The sequence below is a fragment of the Pristis pectinata genome, chromosome 3, assembly GCF_009764475.1.
Source record: "Pristis pectinata isolate sPriPec2 chromosome 3, sPriPec2.1.pri, whole genome shotgun sequence".
Classification (NCBI taxonomy): domain Eukaryota; kingdom Metazoa; phylum Chordata; class Chondrichthyes; order Rhinopristiformes; family Pristidae; genus Pristis; species Pristis pectinata.
This window is the reverse complement of record NC_067407.1, coordinates 102791589-102810698: the sequence shown is the minus strand read 5'-3', so window position 1 is coordinate 102810698 and position 19110 is coordinate 102791589. Positions and strand designations below refer to the sequence as shown.

Sequence of the window (19110 nt, the reverse complement as noted above, 5' to 3'; positions counted from 1 at the left end):
CTACAAGTGATACCTAGAAAGCAAATCCCAAGGATGTGCTCCCAGACTACATTGGAGTTTAACGTGGGAAATCCAGAGAGAAGAACCAAGGTTTACCCATAATATTTTCTGACATGTACTCTAGTCTAATCATATACCCTTCAGTTCTACTGAGAACTCATGGATTTTTAAAGGGTAGGCCATGTCTAACAAACCGAACTGCAGTTTTTGATTACATCATTCAATTAAAGGGCAGTAAAATCTCTATCAATGTAGTTTATGCAGATACACAGATGAACTCCATATGGTTCTGTAAATGAGCCCATTAGCTGAAACTGAAGTTCATGGAATCCAGGGCAAATTATTGCAATGATCAGGAAGTTGAAGAAGCTTTTGCAGCAGGAGTAATAGGTACTGGCAATGAGTGTGACAACAAATTGGACATGCCTCTTCACATCCCACAAAGGTCTGTGCTGGGAACCCACAACAACCCAGGACCCTTGATCAAACCCTGTGGATCATCCAGGATAGAGCAGTCCATTGGATTGATACCCAATCCCCTGCCCAAAACATTCCCTCCTTCCACCACCCAGGCTTCTCCAACAAAAAGGTGTTGCAAATGACATCTAACATCAGAGAGAATAAGGGTGTACTATATCATGACTTACAAACATATTGCTTTTACTTTACCATTGCTAGATCCAAGCATCAAAACTCATTTCCCAATAGTAGCGCAGGAGTACAACTCGCATTAAATCGCAGTTCAAGAAGATGGCTCACCAACATCTTCTTGAAGGCAAATAGAAAGAGGCAATTAATGCTGACCTTCCAGTGATGCCCATATCCCAGATAAACGAAAAAAAAGTACTCTGTATCTTACTACAACTAGAACAAAACCTGAGTTAGCCCTGCCTTGTATAATTAATGGAACATATGTATTTTTATTCAAAGAAAGAGTTATTAATGTCATTCTCACCCTGTTCTCCATGGATTTTTTCACAAGGTTAAAGCTTTTCCATCTGGAGTCAAACTCATGCTTATAAGAACCACGAAACTGCAACAAATCTCCCATAATCTGAAATCAATACAATAATTTTTGGTTAACAGCTGTAAAATACAATTCCTTTCCTCATGCTGGAGTGTGGTGTGCTTATCACCCATCCCAGCATCTTGTAGGATTCTACATGGTGAAACTCAAAAGACAATTTTTACTGTGCAGATCACACATATGACCAAACCATCACAAGTACATAATCTCCATCAAAAGTACTTGGGAAAATTAGAGAAAAAACGTGACTGATCTCCACTTGCAGAACTTGATGATGCCAAAGCCAATTTGAGTGTAACTGCTATAAGCAATTAAATCAAAGAACTGAATTCATGTAACCAAATATAGACCGAGCTTCCCAAGAAAAACAGTTCAATCATTGGGCAATGCATTTAATGGAGCATCATGCCAATGAAATGTATCTTTTTTTCATTTTAATTCTCACCTTAATTATTACGAATAAAGATTTTGTGTCATCTTCAGAGTTATCCAACATGTGATCTAAAACAAAGAGGAGTAAGTACTAAATAGTGCTTGCAGAATTTTATACTTATAATATTATTTGTTGTTAAGTAGGGGAAAAAATGTATTCTCCTTTCTAACTAGTTTTGATTTTCTTGGACTTTGGGGAAAAAGCAACAACAATGCCTCAGAGATCAGGGAAAGTAGAACTGTATACAAATATCTTCAGCCATAAACATCAAGTAGATAATTTCTATTATATTAAATGTCAACTGAGATAAAGTTGATGTACATTGAAATGGCATTAAAAGAGGCTTGATAATAGTCATAACTAATTAAATGAACACAGATAACAGTCCAGTAGCAATGCTGAAGCTCCACACAGCCGACCCTTAGCCAGGCTAATCCGATGCAGCTATGATACTGATCCCCAACCCAACAATGTAGAAGGTCGACCAGCTACAGCCTATCCACAAAATAAAAGACCAATTAAAAATTTTCCAATTAATTTATGCTATCTTTCTTTGTGATACTTACGTAGCAGCTTTCTCATGACTTGGGCAATTGCTTCCCTGTAATTTTCTCTTGTAGGATCTAAAAAGTAGAAATTTGAGCACAGATCAGAAATTATACCATGATTTTACTCCAGCAGCCTAAATGAACCTGATAGTGGGAGAACATTTTGGAAATAGTGACCACAACTCATTATGTTTGAAGATAGTTATGGGTAAGGATAAAATTGGATCTTGTGGGAAGGTACTAAATTGGGGGAGGGCAAATTACAACAGGCTTAGACAGGAGCTAAGGGACATTGGTTGGGAGCAGCTGTTGTTAGACAAGTCCATGTCTGACACGTGAAAGTTGTTTAAAGACCAGCTGATCACAGTTCAGGAATGTCACGTTCCAGTAAGGAGGAAGGACAACGATGGTAAGATAAGGGGACCTTGGATGACCCGAGAGGTCCAAAATTTAAGTCAGGAAGAAAAAGGAAGTATACGCAGGGTTTAGGAAGCTAAAAATCAGACTGGGCCCTTATGGAATATAAAGATAATAGCAAAATGCTCAAGCAAGTGATTAGGAATGCCAAAAGGAGCCATGAAATATCCTTGGCAAGCAGGATCGAGGGGAATACCAAGGCATTTTATACTAACATTAAAAAAAAACTGAGAGGGTAGGTCCACTCAAGGATAAAGGGGGGAATTTGTGCTTGGAGTCAGAACAAATGGCTGAGGTACTAAATGAGTACTTTGTGTCAGTATTTACTGAGGAACAGGATTTGGAGGATAGTGAAAACAGAGTGCAGGCTAACATCCTGAGACGTTTTGAGATTAAAGAGGTTGTGCTGGATCTTCTGAAAAGCATTAAGGTGGATAAGTACCCAGAGCCTGATGGCATATAGCCCAGAACATTGAAAGAAGTGAGGAGATCACTGGGGCTTTGACAAAAATCTTTGTGTCCTCACTAGGAACAGGCAAGATCCCAGAGGACTGGAGAGCAGCAAATATTGTGCTTTTGTCAAGGAGGGAAATAGGGATAATCCAGGTAACTGTAGGCCAGTGAGCCTCACCTCAGTGGTGAGCAATCTATTGGAGAGGATACTGGGAGATAGAACTTGCGCATTTGGGAAGGCATGGCCTGTTTAGTAACAGTCAGCATGCTTTGTGCGGAGCAGGTCATGGCTTACAAACTTGACTGAGTTTTTTTCGAGGTGGTGACTAAGGTGCTTGATGAGGGCAAGGCAGTGGACGTTATCTACATGGACTTTAGTAAGGCATTTGATAAAGGTCCCTCATGGTAGTTGATTCAGAAGATAAAGATGCATGGGATCTAGGGTGAACTGCAAGTTTAGATTCAGAACTGGCTTGCCCATAGAAGAGAGCAGGGGCAGAAGGCTGTTATTTTGGCTGGAGGTCTGTGACGAGTGGTGTTCTGCAAGGATCAGTGCTAGGACCTCTCTTGCTTGTGATATAGATCAATGATTTGGATGAAAACGTAGATGGATGGATTAGCAAATTTGCAGTTGACACCAAGGTTGGAGGAGTTGTGGACAGCAAAAAAGACTATCGAAGACTACAGTGGGATATAGATCAGTTGCAAATATGGGTACAGAAGTGGCAGATGAAGGTGTTGCACTTCAGGAGGTCAAGTTACCTCTGATGGTAGACCCCTTAATAGCAATGAGGTACAAAGGGATCTTGGGGTCCAGGTCCACAGTTCACTGAAAGTGGCTGTGCAAGTGGATAAGGTGGTAAAGGCAACGTTTGGCATGCTTGCCTTCATTGGGAGGGATGTTAAGTATAAGAGTAAAGGAAGTCATGCTGCAGCTACATAAAACTTTCATCAGACTGCACTTGGAGTATTGCATGTAGTTCTGGTCGCCCCATTATAGTAAGGATGTGGAGAATGTGGAAAGGGTGCAGAAGAGGTTTACCAGGATTCTGCCTGGATTAGAGGATATGAGCTACAAGGAAAGGTTGGACAAACTTGGGTTGTTCTCCCCAGAGCAGAGAGTGAGGGGAGACCTGATAGTTTTTAAAATTACAAGAGGCTTAGGTGGACGGTCAGAATCTTTTCCCCAGGGTAGAAACGTCAAACAGCAGAGGACATGCTTTTAAGGTTAAAGGGGGGAGATGTTTAATGGCGACATGAGGGCAAGTTTTTTTTTAAAAAACGCAGAGAGTGGTAGATGCCTGGAATGGGTTTCTGGGACGGTAGTGGAAGCTGGCAGTTTGGTGGAATTTGAGGCTTTTAGATACACACATGAATATGAAGGGAATGATACACAGGAGGATATTAAGTATAAACTGTCATCAAGATTGGCACAACATTGTAGGCAGAATGGCCTGTCCTGCGGTACTGTTCTATGTACCATGGGTCTACAGCATAAACTGTAACCAATCTGCAAGCATAATATATCTTATGTTGGGTTTCAATCTCAACATAATTGCCATAGGTTTCTCTTATACAAGTCCCAACAAAAGAACAGAAGCTCATACTCATTTTGACACTATGACATACAAGACCATGCAATGGAGTTAAAAAATCTAATTAAAGGCATGTAGAGAGGCAATATTTTAGCCACCCAGACATACAAAATAAGATTTCAATGACTTGCTTCTGACTGTAGTTAATTTCACAGGAACTGGCTCAAAAATCTGTTCTTATGATCTGTATCTGCTAATTACATTGTATAAAATAACTTGAAATAAACCACTGTGCATTCATATGTCTCTACAGACAGACTGCACAAATTATTAAGGAAAACTATCAATAGAATTTAAGTTACTAGGATCAATGTTTCATCAAGCAAAATTATTTTCCAACAGAAAGCACTGACAATTCAGTCCAATTATTTCTTTAGTTGCAATTTGTGTTTGGAGATGCTGAAATTAAAACAATTTATTGAACCCAACGTAAAATAAAAGCAGAAAATGCTAGAAACTCTCAGCATATCTGACAGCATCTGCTAAGATATGCAGAGTTAATGTGTCTCCAGTTTCATGGCAATGATCTGTTCTGATGAAAGGTCACCCACATAAAACATTGTCCTGGATTTTGCAACGAGCAGCAAACCTCCATCACTTGCCACCAACCTCAAAAAGAGAACATGCACATCAAATGCACATTCCCTGAGGGCAACATTGCATAATCAACAGCAAGAACTACATTGTGGTAAGGCCCTCCAGGTACATAGAGGTGGGAGCAGGAAAAGACAAAGCTCTGCCCACAGAAGTGCTGAAGAAAAGCTGTTACAGCGAAATAAGCCATGCCCTAGCTTAGTTACCTGTCAATGAGTGTTCTGACATTAAGAATCATTCAAAAACAAAAGTATTCAAACATTTTGTTAAAACATTTTAACAAAAAATTCAGAAGTGATACAAGTCAAATCTCTAAAATACATTTAAATAAACAATACAATTCAAAAAATGTAAATTAACTAAAACTTAGCTTGGTTAGCACTTGCAGATTATTGAGGTACGCCTTCAAATGCACACTTAAACAAGTATTTTCTCACTTCAAATTCAAAATCTCTCTAGATTAAACATGGAAGTTAGTACTTCGACAGAAATATTTTCAAGCATTGAAGAAACTTAGCAGAAAATGTGAGAGATGTATAAATCAAAACCTGAAGAAAGAGTGCCATGTTAAAGTCATACAAATAAGACCAATTAACAATCTGCCCAACAAAATCAGAATGTCTGCACTTGCAAGAGCATATGCGGGAATCCAGAATTTGGTGGCATAAAAATACTAACAGCGCCATACTTGCTGCTCAACTTTTCAACTCTTGTATTTTTACTTCAGATTCCCAGCATTCACTGTATTTTTCTAATAAACATTAGATGCATACCATAATTAACACCAGTGCAAAGTTTGGTCTCTTCCAAAGATATCAGAGTTGGAGCCCTGGAAGACAATAATTATATAACCCTTAAATATTACAAGACCATGAAGCATCACATAAAAACACTGAAGACTGAACATGAATACCACAACTTCAACACATTTTTGATGACTGAAGAAATTGAAAACAGCAGCAAAATTAAATAAACCATTGACTCAGGAATGCAAAAAGACAAATAAATAACAAGATCAATAAGGTTCTGCAGCAAAATTTTATACCACCCAAGTAGTCAAAGTGGAGTCATGCTGAAGAATGCAGGAATATCTGAGCATCAAATGTTAAAATCTATTTTATGAAGCATTTCTCAAATGGATGAAAACACCAGGTAATGTCACCATGTGGAGAATGTTAACAGGTTGGTACTGCTGATTATAGGTGATATCCTATTGTTAACTTTGTAATTCTTTTGTATTCATGAAGTACATAGAGGAATAAAATATTAAAATAATTGCAGATAATTGGTATACAAAACTGGATATTTCATTAAAATGATTGTGCAAATTATTCAGTGGATTCCACTTGTAACGGATGCTAATAATCTTGCACTCTCAAGGAAACTGCTTTTAAGAGTGCTTTTGCTTTAAAATTTCCATGCACACTCAATGTAGCATTGGAGAATTACTTTTCTGAAATATTTCTGTGAAAAAAATTTAACCATCTTGAGCTCAATGAACAGCTTGCCACGTCAGAGCAAATTGCTTTTAGCATACGAGACACTACAATTAGCCTACTTCCAGACTTTAGATCAAGTGGAAAAAAAAATGGATTGCTCCAAGTGATATCCAACTGTCCCATAATTGAAATGCATGGTTAAAGATACCAAGTAGTAACAAGATTCAAATGTGATGTCTTCCCCCGGCCAAATTCATAAGAAAAAACAAATTCAAAGGAAAATATGGAAAGGGTAAGCAATGGGATTCGTATAAATGAAAGACAATTTATATTCAACAGCAAACTTTCTTACAGGTCACGTATGGGGTCACCTCCCAGGAAAGGCAACAGGCTCCCTGAGCCCATCAGGCAGTTCTGTACAATACACAAGCTCTGGTGAATATCATCCCTAGGGAGAAAGGTGGAAGTAAATTATATTTCCAAACTTTAAGCATTTGCCTTTAAGTTAGCAGTTTGAAACATTCTTCTAAATAATTACATTTAAGCATGAAAATAGAGCTTTTTCTTAAAAATTTTTGAACACTTTCCCCTCAATTCTGAAGCACTGTGATTTGAAAATGCAGTCTCTGTCAAGGCAGAAGCAGGTAATTTGCTGTTTACAACTGGAGAGATAAAAATGGAACTAGGCACGTGTGATCCCATCCAGCTAGACAATGGTGGCAAGGTCCAGGAAGACAACGTTGTGGTCAACAATATCAAAGGCCACAGATGAATTAAGAAGGGATAATTTATCCTTCACCACAATCACACTGGATGTCATTAATAAGTGATAAGAACTTTCTGGTGATGTAGTTGGGGTGATGGGGATGGGGCATGGAGGGGTGCAGGGGAGGGCCTGATTCGAGGGATCTGCAGGAGTGCTAGGAAATTGGAGTTTATTTGGGAGATCACAACATACTCAAGGACTTCAGAAAGAGAAAAGAACTTGATGAGGCACTGAAACAATTACCCAAATTGTTTAGCCAATTCTATGGAGTATAAGTAAAGAGAAATTAGTATTCTGCGCCCTTTGGAAAAAAAATCAGTTCCATTCTGATCAATGAGACACAAAGGAGCTGTGTATTGGAGCCACATAAATGATAGTGCGTGTCAGAAATGAGGTAACATTGGAAAATCAAAATCTGGCCTTTCAATGCCTGGCAGAGATTTTCGTATCATTGTTAGACATGGGTAAGGAACCAGAAGACTGGAGGGTAGCTAATGCTGTGCCTTTATTCAAGAAGGGCTGCAAGGACAAGCCAGGGGACTGTAGGCCAGTGAGTCTATCGTTAGTGGTGGGAAAGTTACTGCAGGGATTCAGTTAATGGAGGGGATTCTGAAAGACTGGATCTACCTACATTTGGAAAGGCAAGGACTGATTAGGGATAATCAGCATAGTTGGGTGCGTGGGAAATCATGTCTCATGAATTTGATTGAGTTTTTTTTGGAAGAAGTGACAAAGATGATTGACAAGGGTAGGGCAGTAGATGTTGTCTACATGGACTTTAGCAAGGCCTTTAACAAGGTGCCCCATGGTAGGCTGATCCTGAAGGTTAGATCACATGGGATCTGAGGTGAACTTGCCAATTAGATACAAAATTGGCTTGGTGGAAGGAGTCAGAGTGTGGTAATGGAGGGTTGCTTTTCAGATTGGAGGCTTGTGACCAGTGGTGTGCCACAGGGATGCGTGCTGGTTGTTTGTCATCTATGTTAATGATCTGGGTGAGCGTGTCATTGGCATGACTGGTAAATTTGCAGATGACAGCAAAATCAGCAGTAAAGTGGACAGTGAAGAAGATTATCCAAGATCACAACAGGATCGAGATCAACTGGGAAAGTGGACCAAGGAATGGCAAATGGAATTTACCTCTGAAAAGAGCAAAGTTTTGCATTTTGGGAAGTTAAACCAGGGCAGGAGTTGCACAGTAAATGGCAGGGACCTGGAGAGTGTTGTAGAACAGAGTCAATTGGGGATACAAGCACACAGTAGCCTGAAAGTGGTAATGTAGGTGGACAGAGTGGTGAAGGCAGCATTCAGCACACTTACCTTCATTGGTTAGGGCATTGAGAATAAGAGAGTTGAAACATCACGTTACAGATGTACAAGATTTTGGTGAAACCACACTTGGAGCATTGTGTGCAGTTCTGATCATCTAGCTATAGGAAGGATGTCATTAGGCTGGAAAGGGCGCAGAAAAGATTCACAAGGATGTTGCCAGGACATGACAGTTTGAGTTATAAGGAGAGACTGGATATGCTGGGGCTGTTTTCCCTGGAGTGAAGGAGGCTGAGGGGGACCTTTTTCTTTTGAGGTATACAAAATCATGAGGAGCATGAATAGGATGGATGGTCAGAGTCTTTTTCCCCACGACAGGGGAGTCTAAAACTAGAGTAAAAAGCTTTACAGTGAGTGGGAATAGATTTATAGGGGCTCTGAGAGGCAAGTTTATCCACAAAGAGTGTGGCAGGTATATGGAATGAGCTGCTGGAGGAAGTGGTGAGGCAGGTACAATTACATTTAAAAGACATTTAGACATCTGTATGGATAGGAAAGGTTCAATTTGGATATAGGCTAAATGCAAGCAAATGGAACTAGATCAGGTTGGCACCTTGGTCAGTATGGACAAGTTGGGCCTGCTTCTGTGCTCTTTGACTCAAAGCAAATTGAAAGGCAATTGTAAAGAGATTTGAAAGCTTGCAAATGCTATGGAAGAGACAAAGCAGAAATTGTCAGACTTTCAAATTAAACAAAAGTTCAGTAAGGAGGCACAGGGTAAAATCACTGAAAGGCAAATTGGGATCTAATCACAGGATAAGAGTGGAGGTGAAAACAATGAGTTTGTGAAGAAACAACTAGGTGTCACAATGCGTGTTGGGCTGCTAAATGGAAGAATGGGGCACTGAGCTTAGAAACAGGTGGGAGCTAAAACCAAGTGGGGAGAAAGAATCAAGGTCAGAAAACAATGGATAAGGGTGTACAGGTGCAAGATTTATAAAATCTCCCTGATTAGACACAGTGATGCCAGTATACATCAGCTAATTCAAAGCAGTTTTGCACTTGATATTCCCAACAAATCGTGCAACAAGACTTAAAAAATTGTAAGGCAACAGTAACACTCGGTTGTGACAGTAAGAAAATTAGGGGCAAGAGATTGTTGACAAATATCGAACTCATTCAGCGGCATGCAAAAGTTTGGGCACCCCTGGTCAAAATTTCTGTTACTGTGAATAGCTAAGCGAGGAAAAGATGACCTGATTTCCAAAAGGCATAGAGTTAAAGATGACACATTTCTTTAATATTTTAAGCAAGATTACTTTTTTATTTCCATCTTTTACAGTTTCAAAATAACAAAAAAGGAAAAGGGTCAGAAGCAAAAGTTTGGGCACCCTGCATAGTCAGTACTTAGTAACACCCCCTTTGGCAAGTATCACAGCTTGTAAACGCTTTCTGTAGCCAGCTGAGAGTCTTTCAATTCTCGTATGGGGGATTTTCGCCCATTCTTCCTTGCAAAAGGCTTCCAGTTCTGTGAGATTCTTGGGCCATCTTGCATGCACTGCTCTCTTGAGGTCTATCCACAGATTTTCGATGATGTTTAGGTCGGGGGACTGCGAGGGCAATGGCAAAACCTTCAGCTTGTGCTTCTTGAGGTAGTCCATTGTGGCTTTTGAGGTGTGTTTAGGTTTGTTATCCTGTTGTAGGAGCCATCCTCTTTTCAGCTTCAGCTTTTTTTTAAGCAGACGGTGTGATGTTTGCTTCCAGAATTTGCTGGTATTTAATTGAATTCATTCTTTCCTCTACCAGTGAAATGTTCCCTGTGCCATTGGCTGCAACGCAAGTCCAAAGCATGATAGATCCACCCCCCGCGCTTAACAGTTGGAGAAGTCTTCTTTTCATGAAATTCTGCACCCCTTTTTCTCCAAACATACATTTGCTCATTGCAGTCAAAAAGTTCTATTTTAACTTCATCAGTCCATAGGACTTGTTTCCAAAATGCATCAGGCTTGTTTAGATGTTCCTTTGCAAACATCTGACGCTGAATTTTGTGGTGAGGACGCAGGAAAGGTTTTCTTCTGATGACTCTTCCATGAAGGTCATATTTGTGCAGGTGTCGCTGCACAGGAGAACAGTGCACCACCACTCCAGAGTCTGCTAAATCTTCCTGAAGGTCTTCTGCAGTCAAACGGGGGTTTTGATTTGCCTTTCTAGCAATCCTACGAGCAGTTCTCTCGGAAAGTTTTCTTGGTCTTCCATACCTCGACTTGACCTGCACCGTTCCTGTTAACTGCCATTTCTTAATTACATAACAAACTGAGGAAACAGCCACCTGAAAACACTTTGCTATCTTCTTATAGCCTTCTCCTGCTTCGTGGGCATCATTTATTTTAATTTTCACAGTGCTAGGCAGCTGCTTAGAGAAGCCCATGGCTGCTGATTGATGGGACAAGGTTTGAGGAGTCAGGGTATTTTATAAAGCTTTGAAATTTGCATCATCTGGCCTTTCCTAACAATGAATGAACAAACCATAGCCTTAACAAGCTAATGAAGGTCTGAGACCTTGGTAAAAGTTATGAGAGCTCAAATCTCTTGGGGTGCCCAAACTTTTGCATGGTGCTCCTTTCCTTTTTTCACTCTACAAAGCAAAAATAATACACTAATCTTGCTTAAGATGTTGAAAAGAATGTTTCATCTTTAACTTTATGATTTGGAGATCAGTTCATCTTCTACTCACTTAAGTCTTCACAGTAACAGAAATTTTGACCAGGCTGTGCCCAAGCTTCTGCATGCCACAGTATTCATATATGCATAACAGTACAGAAACAAAGCAACTCTTAGATGAATGTTAAAACTCTTGTGAATAGTATGTGCTCAGTAACAATCAGCCCATTGACACCAAAATTTCCTACCATTAGCCCAGTCTACTTTTCATCAATATTACCTTTTTATTATACTTGCACTTTCATACATTGACTTCAGTTTGTATATGACAGAATTTAATTCAAAGGGATGCACCCTTCATGTTTACAGGGTCATTCTCACAACTTTATTAAGCCAACTAGAATTAATAGATCTTAATGGAAAACCCAGATGATATGTGAACTAGGTGCTAAAGTTAAACATGCATTGTGTAAAAAAAATAATTAAATCGCTGGGATAAAAATAACTCCAGCCAAAAAGCCAATGAAATGAGAATCCTTTTTCCCATTTGTTCATCCTTACTTATAGCTATTCCCAAAATAATATCTTTCATCAATATTATAACAAACCTTGACATTTCTATTTCTCCATCAGCACATCGTTTGAGTCTGGAGAGCTCAGGTTGAAGAAAGTTATCCAACAAGTAGTAAGCAAAAGTTATCTCCTCTTCAGAAGGAACATGCCACTGAATCCCCAACTTCCATAGATCTCCTGGCTTTCCCCAATCCTACAGATGTATTTTGTGTCAAGAGAGGACAGAGGGAAAAAGTAGTGCATCATTTGAATAGAACTTCAAAACAACAGTAATTTTTATTTGCATTCCATGTTTAAATAGGTAAAATGCTTCAGTCACTTTGCTGGACCATAATACAAAGTCAGATAATAACATTTTTATCATATTCATTAATAAATAATATACCTTAATAGGAAAGTATTCTGTGAATGGTTTATCAAAACCACCTGGCACACTACAGTACTCTGTTGGATAGATTAATGTAGTTGAACGAAGGAGATGATGTAACAAATTTCCAGCCAGAGTATATCCTTGCTTACACTTTAGGTGTAGTGTTCGTTGCAGAATGTTTACAAGTTGATCCTTGTACAGCAGCAGCTTATCACCATCTACACGCGTTACCTGAAAAAATAGATTTAAGTGTTGAATTAAGTTTTGCTAACTTAGAATTAGTATGTGTAGCATCTAACACTATTTTTTGGATTGAAATCCATTTAGCCAAGTTTATGCTGTGGAGATAATGTCTCTTCCCATTTTGGTTAACCAGGTATCAAGCTTTGATATGGTCCTGGCATAATAAAACTTCTGGTGATACATAATAAGAGATGATTAGTTGCTACATTTTCTCAATCAAAAATTGCAAATGAGCAATACAGAAGAACGCAAAAAAACTATATAGCAAGCAATGAAATAGATTAAGCCAAAGGAAAAAAATCCAAAGCATACAAAATATGTACATTTTGTTGTAAAAGGGGACAATCACCGCCATATTTCAAGTTTTTCACCTTCTTGATTATGATTTGAACTTTCTTAAGTTTACCTCTGATAACAGCTGGAGATTCCAAAGCAGTTCCTTATCCAACTCCTGTTCCTGTAATACATCATCATCTATAAAGAATGAAAAATAATCCTGATACATCTTAATATTTTGTGCTCCTTTTTCCCCCAAACATGCAGATTTGCAGTCAATCACCAATCAGAATTCCTATGATGGTCAAAACTGATGATGACCACGTTAAGGATCATGCTTTCTTCCCTTCCAACTCGCAATTTCTTCCTCTATTTCCAAAATACATGACTGCATGACATTATTTTCCAGTTCAGCTGCACCTGACATTCTGTCTACCATGCCAATTTATTCTTTCACAGTTCACAGGCATGCTTAAACATCAAAAATATCCTAATTTTGTGTCATCAGTACATTACTATTGTCAACATCAAATTTTGTAAGAACAACAGTCTTGCCACAGACCTGAAAAGCAACTCACACCTTATTAGTCTGAGAAATTTTCAGTTACTCCTGCCTTTACTTCTTAACTCTCCAACTCACTGGGTTTCGGAAATTGTCGAGTTTCATTTAATTCCATATGTCAAGCTAAATCTTCTCTCATGCTACCAGATCAATTTTTTAAAAACTCCATAAACAACATCCATCAAATTTTAACCACCTGTTTTGTAATTTCTTCTCAGAATTTTGATGGTGATCAACACAACCCTTCACAAAGTAACGAATGCTGACAAACCCTAATTAATTCAGGCTCTCCCAGTGATTAGGTTGCAATCATATTTACACATATACATGACAGTACCGTATTCTATTCTGGAATCCAGATTCACCACTATAATTTCTGAGCTAGTGATGCTGCCAGACTAGACGAGAACACAAATTCCAATAACAATGAAACAAACAACTTCTTGCAAATTCAATACTTATCATATGCCTAACATATTTGCATTAAGTTATTATTTCTCCCAAGGATACAGCTGATGGTTTATTCATCATATCATTTCTGAATGATCTTCTTATTAGACTATCAATAAAGAGATTTTAAAAAAATCCAAGGATTGACCTGAATTCTTTGACAATGCAATGTCCAACACAATCTTCAACTCCATTGAAAAAAAATAGCTTTTTAGTCAAATAGGCTTGAGATTTGGTCAACGAAGGCGTGCCTTCAAAATAAATTTATTGGAAAACTGACAAATCTCAACTAAGGTACAAAATCAGATTTAGGCATTCTGATATGAACTAGCTCAGTGGCCTACCATAACAGTTCATTTCAGTTGCAGCATTAACCATTTTCTGCACTTAATATTTAAAACTAAATTTGTACAGTTCAACACAACAGGTATCAGTTTGACAGACCACAGTGAAAACTGAAAAAACTAGTTTAAACATTAAAAAAAAATTGTAAAAAAGTTAAAAATAACAGTACCAAAACAAAATTGAAGAGAGAATGGAGTAAGAGGGAAGGCAACACAAGCGAAACTTTTTTTTAATAATTTAGTACAAGTTCAGCACTGATACAGAGCTCAATATTTAAATATTTTCATTCTATAATTTGAAGATTTGTTCCACCATCACAGTATGAACTGAAATCTAAAAATAAAATGGCCAAACCACCAAGAGTGGAATTCTCTGGAGGTAACAGACTTCTGGCTACAGACATGTTCTCTTCAATCGAGATGCTCCATGGAAAAGTCAGGAGGTTAGAAATTATCAAATTAAGTGGCAGGTACTGCTAAGGGAACTTGGAGCAGGAAAGGAATTGAACACATGCTAAGTCTTAGGCTAGGCTAAGCCACATTTGCACTCAGTTTCAAGCAATTTATACCAGGATCCATTATTCTTCATGCCAATTTATAAATGAACTTTAGAACACTCGAAATTATAAATTCAATTTCACCATTAAATCATGTGATTACAATAATCAACTATGTTAAAGCTACAATGCTTACTGATGGTTAGTTGAGCTATTACATTGCAGCAATGTGGCACAAATCGCTTCAAAGCTGTTGCGGGTCGACACTAGAAAAAAAAAACAAAGTAATATTAAATTCCAGGGAGTATCACATTTAAATGTTTTTACATAAAAGGGAAGTGATGACAAACATGCAGGGCTTTTTCCAAACACTTACACATAGAAATACAAGACATTATTCTACAAGATGCTGGAGGAACTCAGCAGGTCAGGCAGCATCCGTGGAAAAAAGCAAAGATACTTTTTGAGTCCTGAAGAAGGGTCCTGACCCAAGACATTGACCATCTGCTTTTCTCCACGGATGCTGCCTGACCTGCTGAGTTCGTCCAGCATCTTGTTGCTTTTTCATCTAGAATCCAGCATCTGCCGTCCTTCTTTTCTCAAGACATTATTCTAATAGCAACACCCTGTTCTATTGAATACACATTTGTAACAGCTAGAATAATACAAGTTAACCAATCAGCAGATGTTCCCTGGATCACTCTAAGTGTTGGAATAAGATCTTTTTTGGTGTTCAACCAACAATTCAAAGAACTGAAGCTATGCAAAAAACACAAATGCTGCAGGGATGTGCAATTTATCTGGATTAAAAATCATGATGGACTGAATGGCTTTCAACAGCTCTCATAAAAGGCCATCCAATATCATCCTATAGAATAAAGCAGATATAGATGAGATGCAATATTCATTGCCATAGATAAAATCATGCAACAGGTTTTCAGACTAATGGCCCAAAGGTCCTCTTATAAAAACTTCATTGCATTTAACAGCAGTCTCAAACTGGAATACCCCAAAAAAAGCAGAAAATAAAAAGAGCAGAACCACTGGTTATCCTTATCAGCTCGAGGCTAGGTGTAGCGGAATTGGGTAGAGGCTAGCAAGGGGATTTTGAGGGGCAACAGGGAGGAGGATAGCCAAGTGTAGAATGGATCAATCTAGGCAATAGATTTAAAACATAAATAGGCAGGATGAGGAATTCATTTAAGATTCAGGAGCAATAACTGATTTGGAATCTAGTTTTGGTTTGCAAACGGTGAATACTAAAACGTTTTCCAAAAGTTTTTTTTATGTTATCTATTTCAGTTTAGAATTCAGAAAAAAAAACAAGTTATTTGGGTGGCATGGTAGCATAGCGTAGCGGTTAGCGCGACGCTATTACAGCGCCAGCGATCGGGGTTCGATTCCCGTCGCTGTCTGTAAGGAGTTTGTACGTTCTCCTGTGTCTGTGTGGGTTTTCTCCGGGTGCTCAGGTTTCCTCCCACATTGCAAAGACATAGGGGTAGGTTAATTTAGGTTTAAAATGGGCGGTGCAGACTCGTTGGGCCAGAAGGGCCTGTTACCACGCTGTAAAATAAAATTTAAAAAAATAAAAAAGTTGCCTTGAACAGATACTTATAGGACTTAAAAATTTAACAACTTATCAACCCCTAAGGCAATTTTATTACATCCTATTCTAATACTCCAAAACCTGTTGTCTTGTTTTAGGTTTTAAATGCATCTTACAATGAATAAATGTAATCATTAGTTTAAATGTTAAGTCACATTTTCAGCCATTGATCTATTATACTAATTTGAGAAATCACAAACCTTAGATGCTGCCCGACACATGTCTGCCACCATCCTGCCAGCCACACGAGTTTCAAAAATATTTGTTGTAGCGAAATTAAACACCTTCTCCAAAGCAACCTAAAGTTATGATGGATAAGCAGATTATTAAATTTTTTTTTAAATTTTACCAAAGCAGGTTCAGCTACATTATTTGCTTTGTCTTTCCCTCCCAATACACTGTAAAAAGAAGTTTCATTTTAGTCAATATCACGAATTTACTTAGAAAATACTTAGACTCCAAACATCACACAATGGAATGTGTGATGTCACTGCTTGACACCAGTCACAAATATTCAAATCAGCTCATCTCTACAAAGCACATTGAGGTGGCAACTAAAACTCATTTTAGTGCAATACTCTCTAGGTGTAGAGCAGAAGAGCCATTTCATTCAGGCAGGGGAGTACAAATTCCTCATATTACTCAATTCTAAATATGTAAACATTTAAAAAGAGGTGATCTAACATGCATATTGTAAAATCTGGAATCTACACTGCAGAGATAATTGTTGCAGTCAATTTTATTCCAAATAAATATTTAATTATTATTCCTGCTGCAATCACCCAACTTGATATCAACAGAAAAAAAGGACACTGCCAAGTAAAAAGCACAATTTTAAAAGTTAGCTACAATCTGTCCTAGTTAATTTATAGATTATCAACACAATATGGATATTAATCCAGGTACCTGAAAAATTTCTTTGGAACACTGTGTGAGAATAGTACTGAAAGTTGAAGAGAGCCCCAGTTCCACTAAGCTTTCCACATGAGTCATCTTCTCAGTTTCTGTCTCCTCCCTGGTTTGTTCCAGTGTGCTAATTTCAATCAGTGCAAAACACCTAAATCCAAATAAGCCACAATTTAAAAGCAATGAAATTTGCAGATATTCAATTCACACACTCCACTTAAGCAAACAAATTCTTTCTCTAATTTCTCCATTAGAAATATAGTTAAACCAAAGCTCAACTCAAGTAAACTTATGGGTAAGAGGAAAATACCAAATCACAAAAACAAATCAATTGTGAAAGATAGGTGGCATTTAATCCAAAGTGCTGAAAATAGAGGAAAATGACTTTTAAGGCTTAGAGCTTTATTATGGAGTGGTCAATTACCACTGGCGAAATACAAGTAAAGTGAAAAGATGTTTTAAATACAGTAACTATATTCAAAAAGAGGAATAAAAAAGGCAATTACATATCCAAAATTCTCTTCCCTATTACAGTCAATCAATGGAATAAAGCAGGCTAAACTTGGTAACAATCTCAAAAAATCTTCAATCAAAGCAATTGGCTTGTTTTTTTTTGGGAGTGGCATGCACCTTATGAAGAAGCGGACCTGGGTTTCCACATACTGTTTTTAAATGAAGGTCATACAAGATTAGCTACCAATTAAAATGAAAAGCTGCAGGGATCCATACGAACATGGAACTGGCTAGAGAGTAGAAAACTATAGGATCCCCTTCAAACAGATATGCCAGATAAAATAAGATTTCTTTATTAGCCACATGTACATCTAAACACACAGTGAAATGCACCTTTGCGTAGGTTATGCTGGGGGCAGCCCGCAAGTGTCGCCATGCTTACGACACCAACATAGCATGCCTAACCTGTACGTCTTTGGAACGTGGGAGAAAACCAGGGCACCCAGAGGAAACCCACAGTCACAGGGAGAACGTACAAACTCCTTATAGACAATGTCCGGAATTGAACTCGGGTCACTGGCGCTGTAATGGTGTTATGCTAACTGCTACACATTCGTGGGGAAGTACCAAGAGTTTCTGATTCTACTCTACCAAATTCTTTCACCATCCTAAGCATTTTGAGAAGATCACCCCTAAACCCATTGAACTTCAGTATGTATGTTTAGACACACAATATTTATCTGTTAAGTCCTAATATCAGTCTAATAAATCTGTGCTGTGCCCCTAATTCCACTATATATCTCTGGGCTCTGTACCATCACTAAGGATACTGACCAAATTGTGCTGGGTTGTGGCCACTGGTTCCAAGTGTTCAGCCATTCCCATGCAAGCAAGTCCTAGATTTACACAATCCCCCTAAATCTGAGACATGCCGACTGACATGCTGGCATATCAGCCATTCCTATCCCCATCTCGCTGGGACTTCTTTATTACACTGGGGGCTCAATCTCTCCAATCCTCTGCCTGTCTCACCTTGTGCAGGGTCCAAAACCCCACTCAATTCAATGAGAACTTTCAACCTGGAGATGAGGAGGATGTTATTTATTTTTTGCTTGTTTTCAAGTGTTCATAAATATTCCTGCAATTTTTTTTTAAAGATTAGTTTTAGTTACAGCTATTTTAATTCTTTTACAATGTCTATCAAGCACTTAAAAACTTAAAACAATGCCTTGGGTTTGACAGGAGGTAAAGCTCCACACCCAGCTTTGGCTACTTCCTAAGGATGTCAGGGTGTACTGTCGGCAGTACATCACCCTAGGCCTTCTCGCCTTCTGAACGCTTTCCAAATGTGAAGGGTCACCTTGATTGGCCCTCCAGAGGTGGCCCATCAAGGAGTTCTTGGATCGTTGATGCTTAAGACTTTTAATCTCACTCCTAAACAGGATTTTATAAATATGCTATAGACATTTTTCCACAACTACAATGGCAAATGGTTTCTGTGAAACTTCTATAATAGATTAGTCAATAAATGAACCCTTGAAAAATACCTGTCCATAAACTGAAGAACAAAATCTTCAAATTCTGCTGTCGCTGAGCAAAGTTGCTTTTCTACCTAAAACAGAAAGGGG

General features: G+C 38.4%; 1 protein-coding gene across 3 annotated transcripts in view; it reads right to left on the bottom strand.

Moving 5' to 3' along the window:
- Positions 1-19110, bottom strand: part of LOC127568766 (proteasome activator complex subunit 4-like) — a 114326-nt gene that overhangs the window by 58620 nt on the left and 36596 nt on the right. For all 3 annotated transcript variants that reach the window (XM_052012901.1, XM_052012902.1, XM_052012903.1), the window contains 12 exons: positions 19030-19094; positions 17030-17180; positions 16324-16422; positions 14714-14783; positions 12795-12862; positions 12161-12376; positions 11811-11968; positions 6859-6954; positions 5841-5896; positions 2027-2083; positions 1473-1528; positions 956-1054 (listed from right to left, as the gene is read on the bottom strand). In XM_052012901.1, the coding sequence (XP_051868861.1) occupies positions 956-1054; positions 1473-1528; positions 2027-2083; positions 5841-5896; positions 6859-6954; positions 11811-11968; positions 12161-12376; positions 12795-12862; positions 14714-14783; positions 16324-16422; positions 17030-17180; positions 19030-19094 (1191 nt within the window). The remainder of the gene's footprint in view (positions 1-955; positions 1055-1472; positions 1529-2026; positions 2084-5840; positions 5897-6858; positions 6955-11810; positions 11969-12160; positions 12377-12794; positions 12863-14713; positions 14784-16323; positions 16423-17029; positions 17181-19029; positions 19095-19110) is intronic.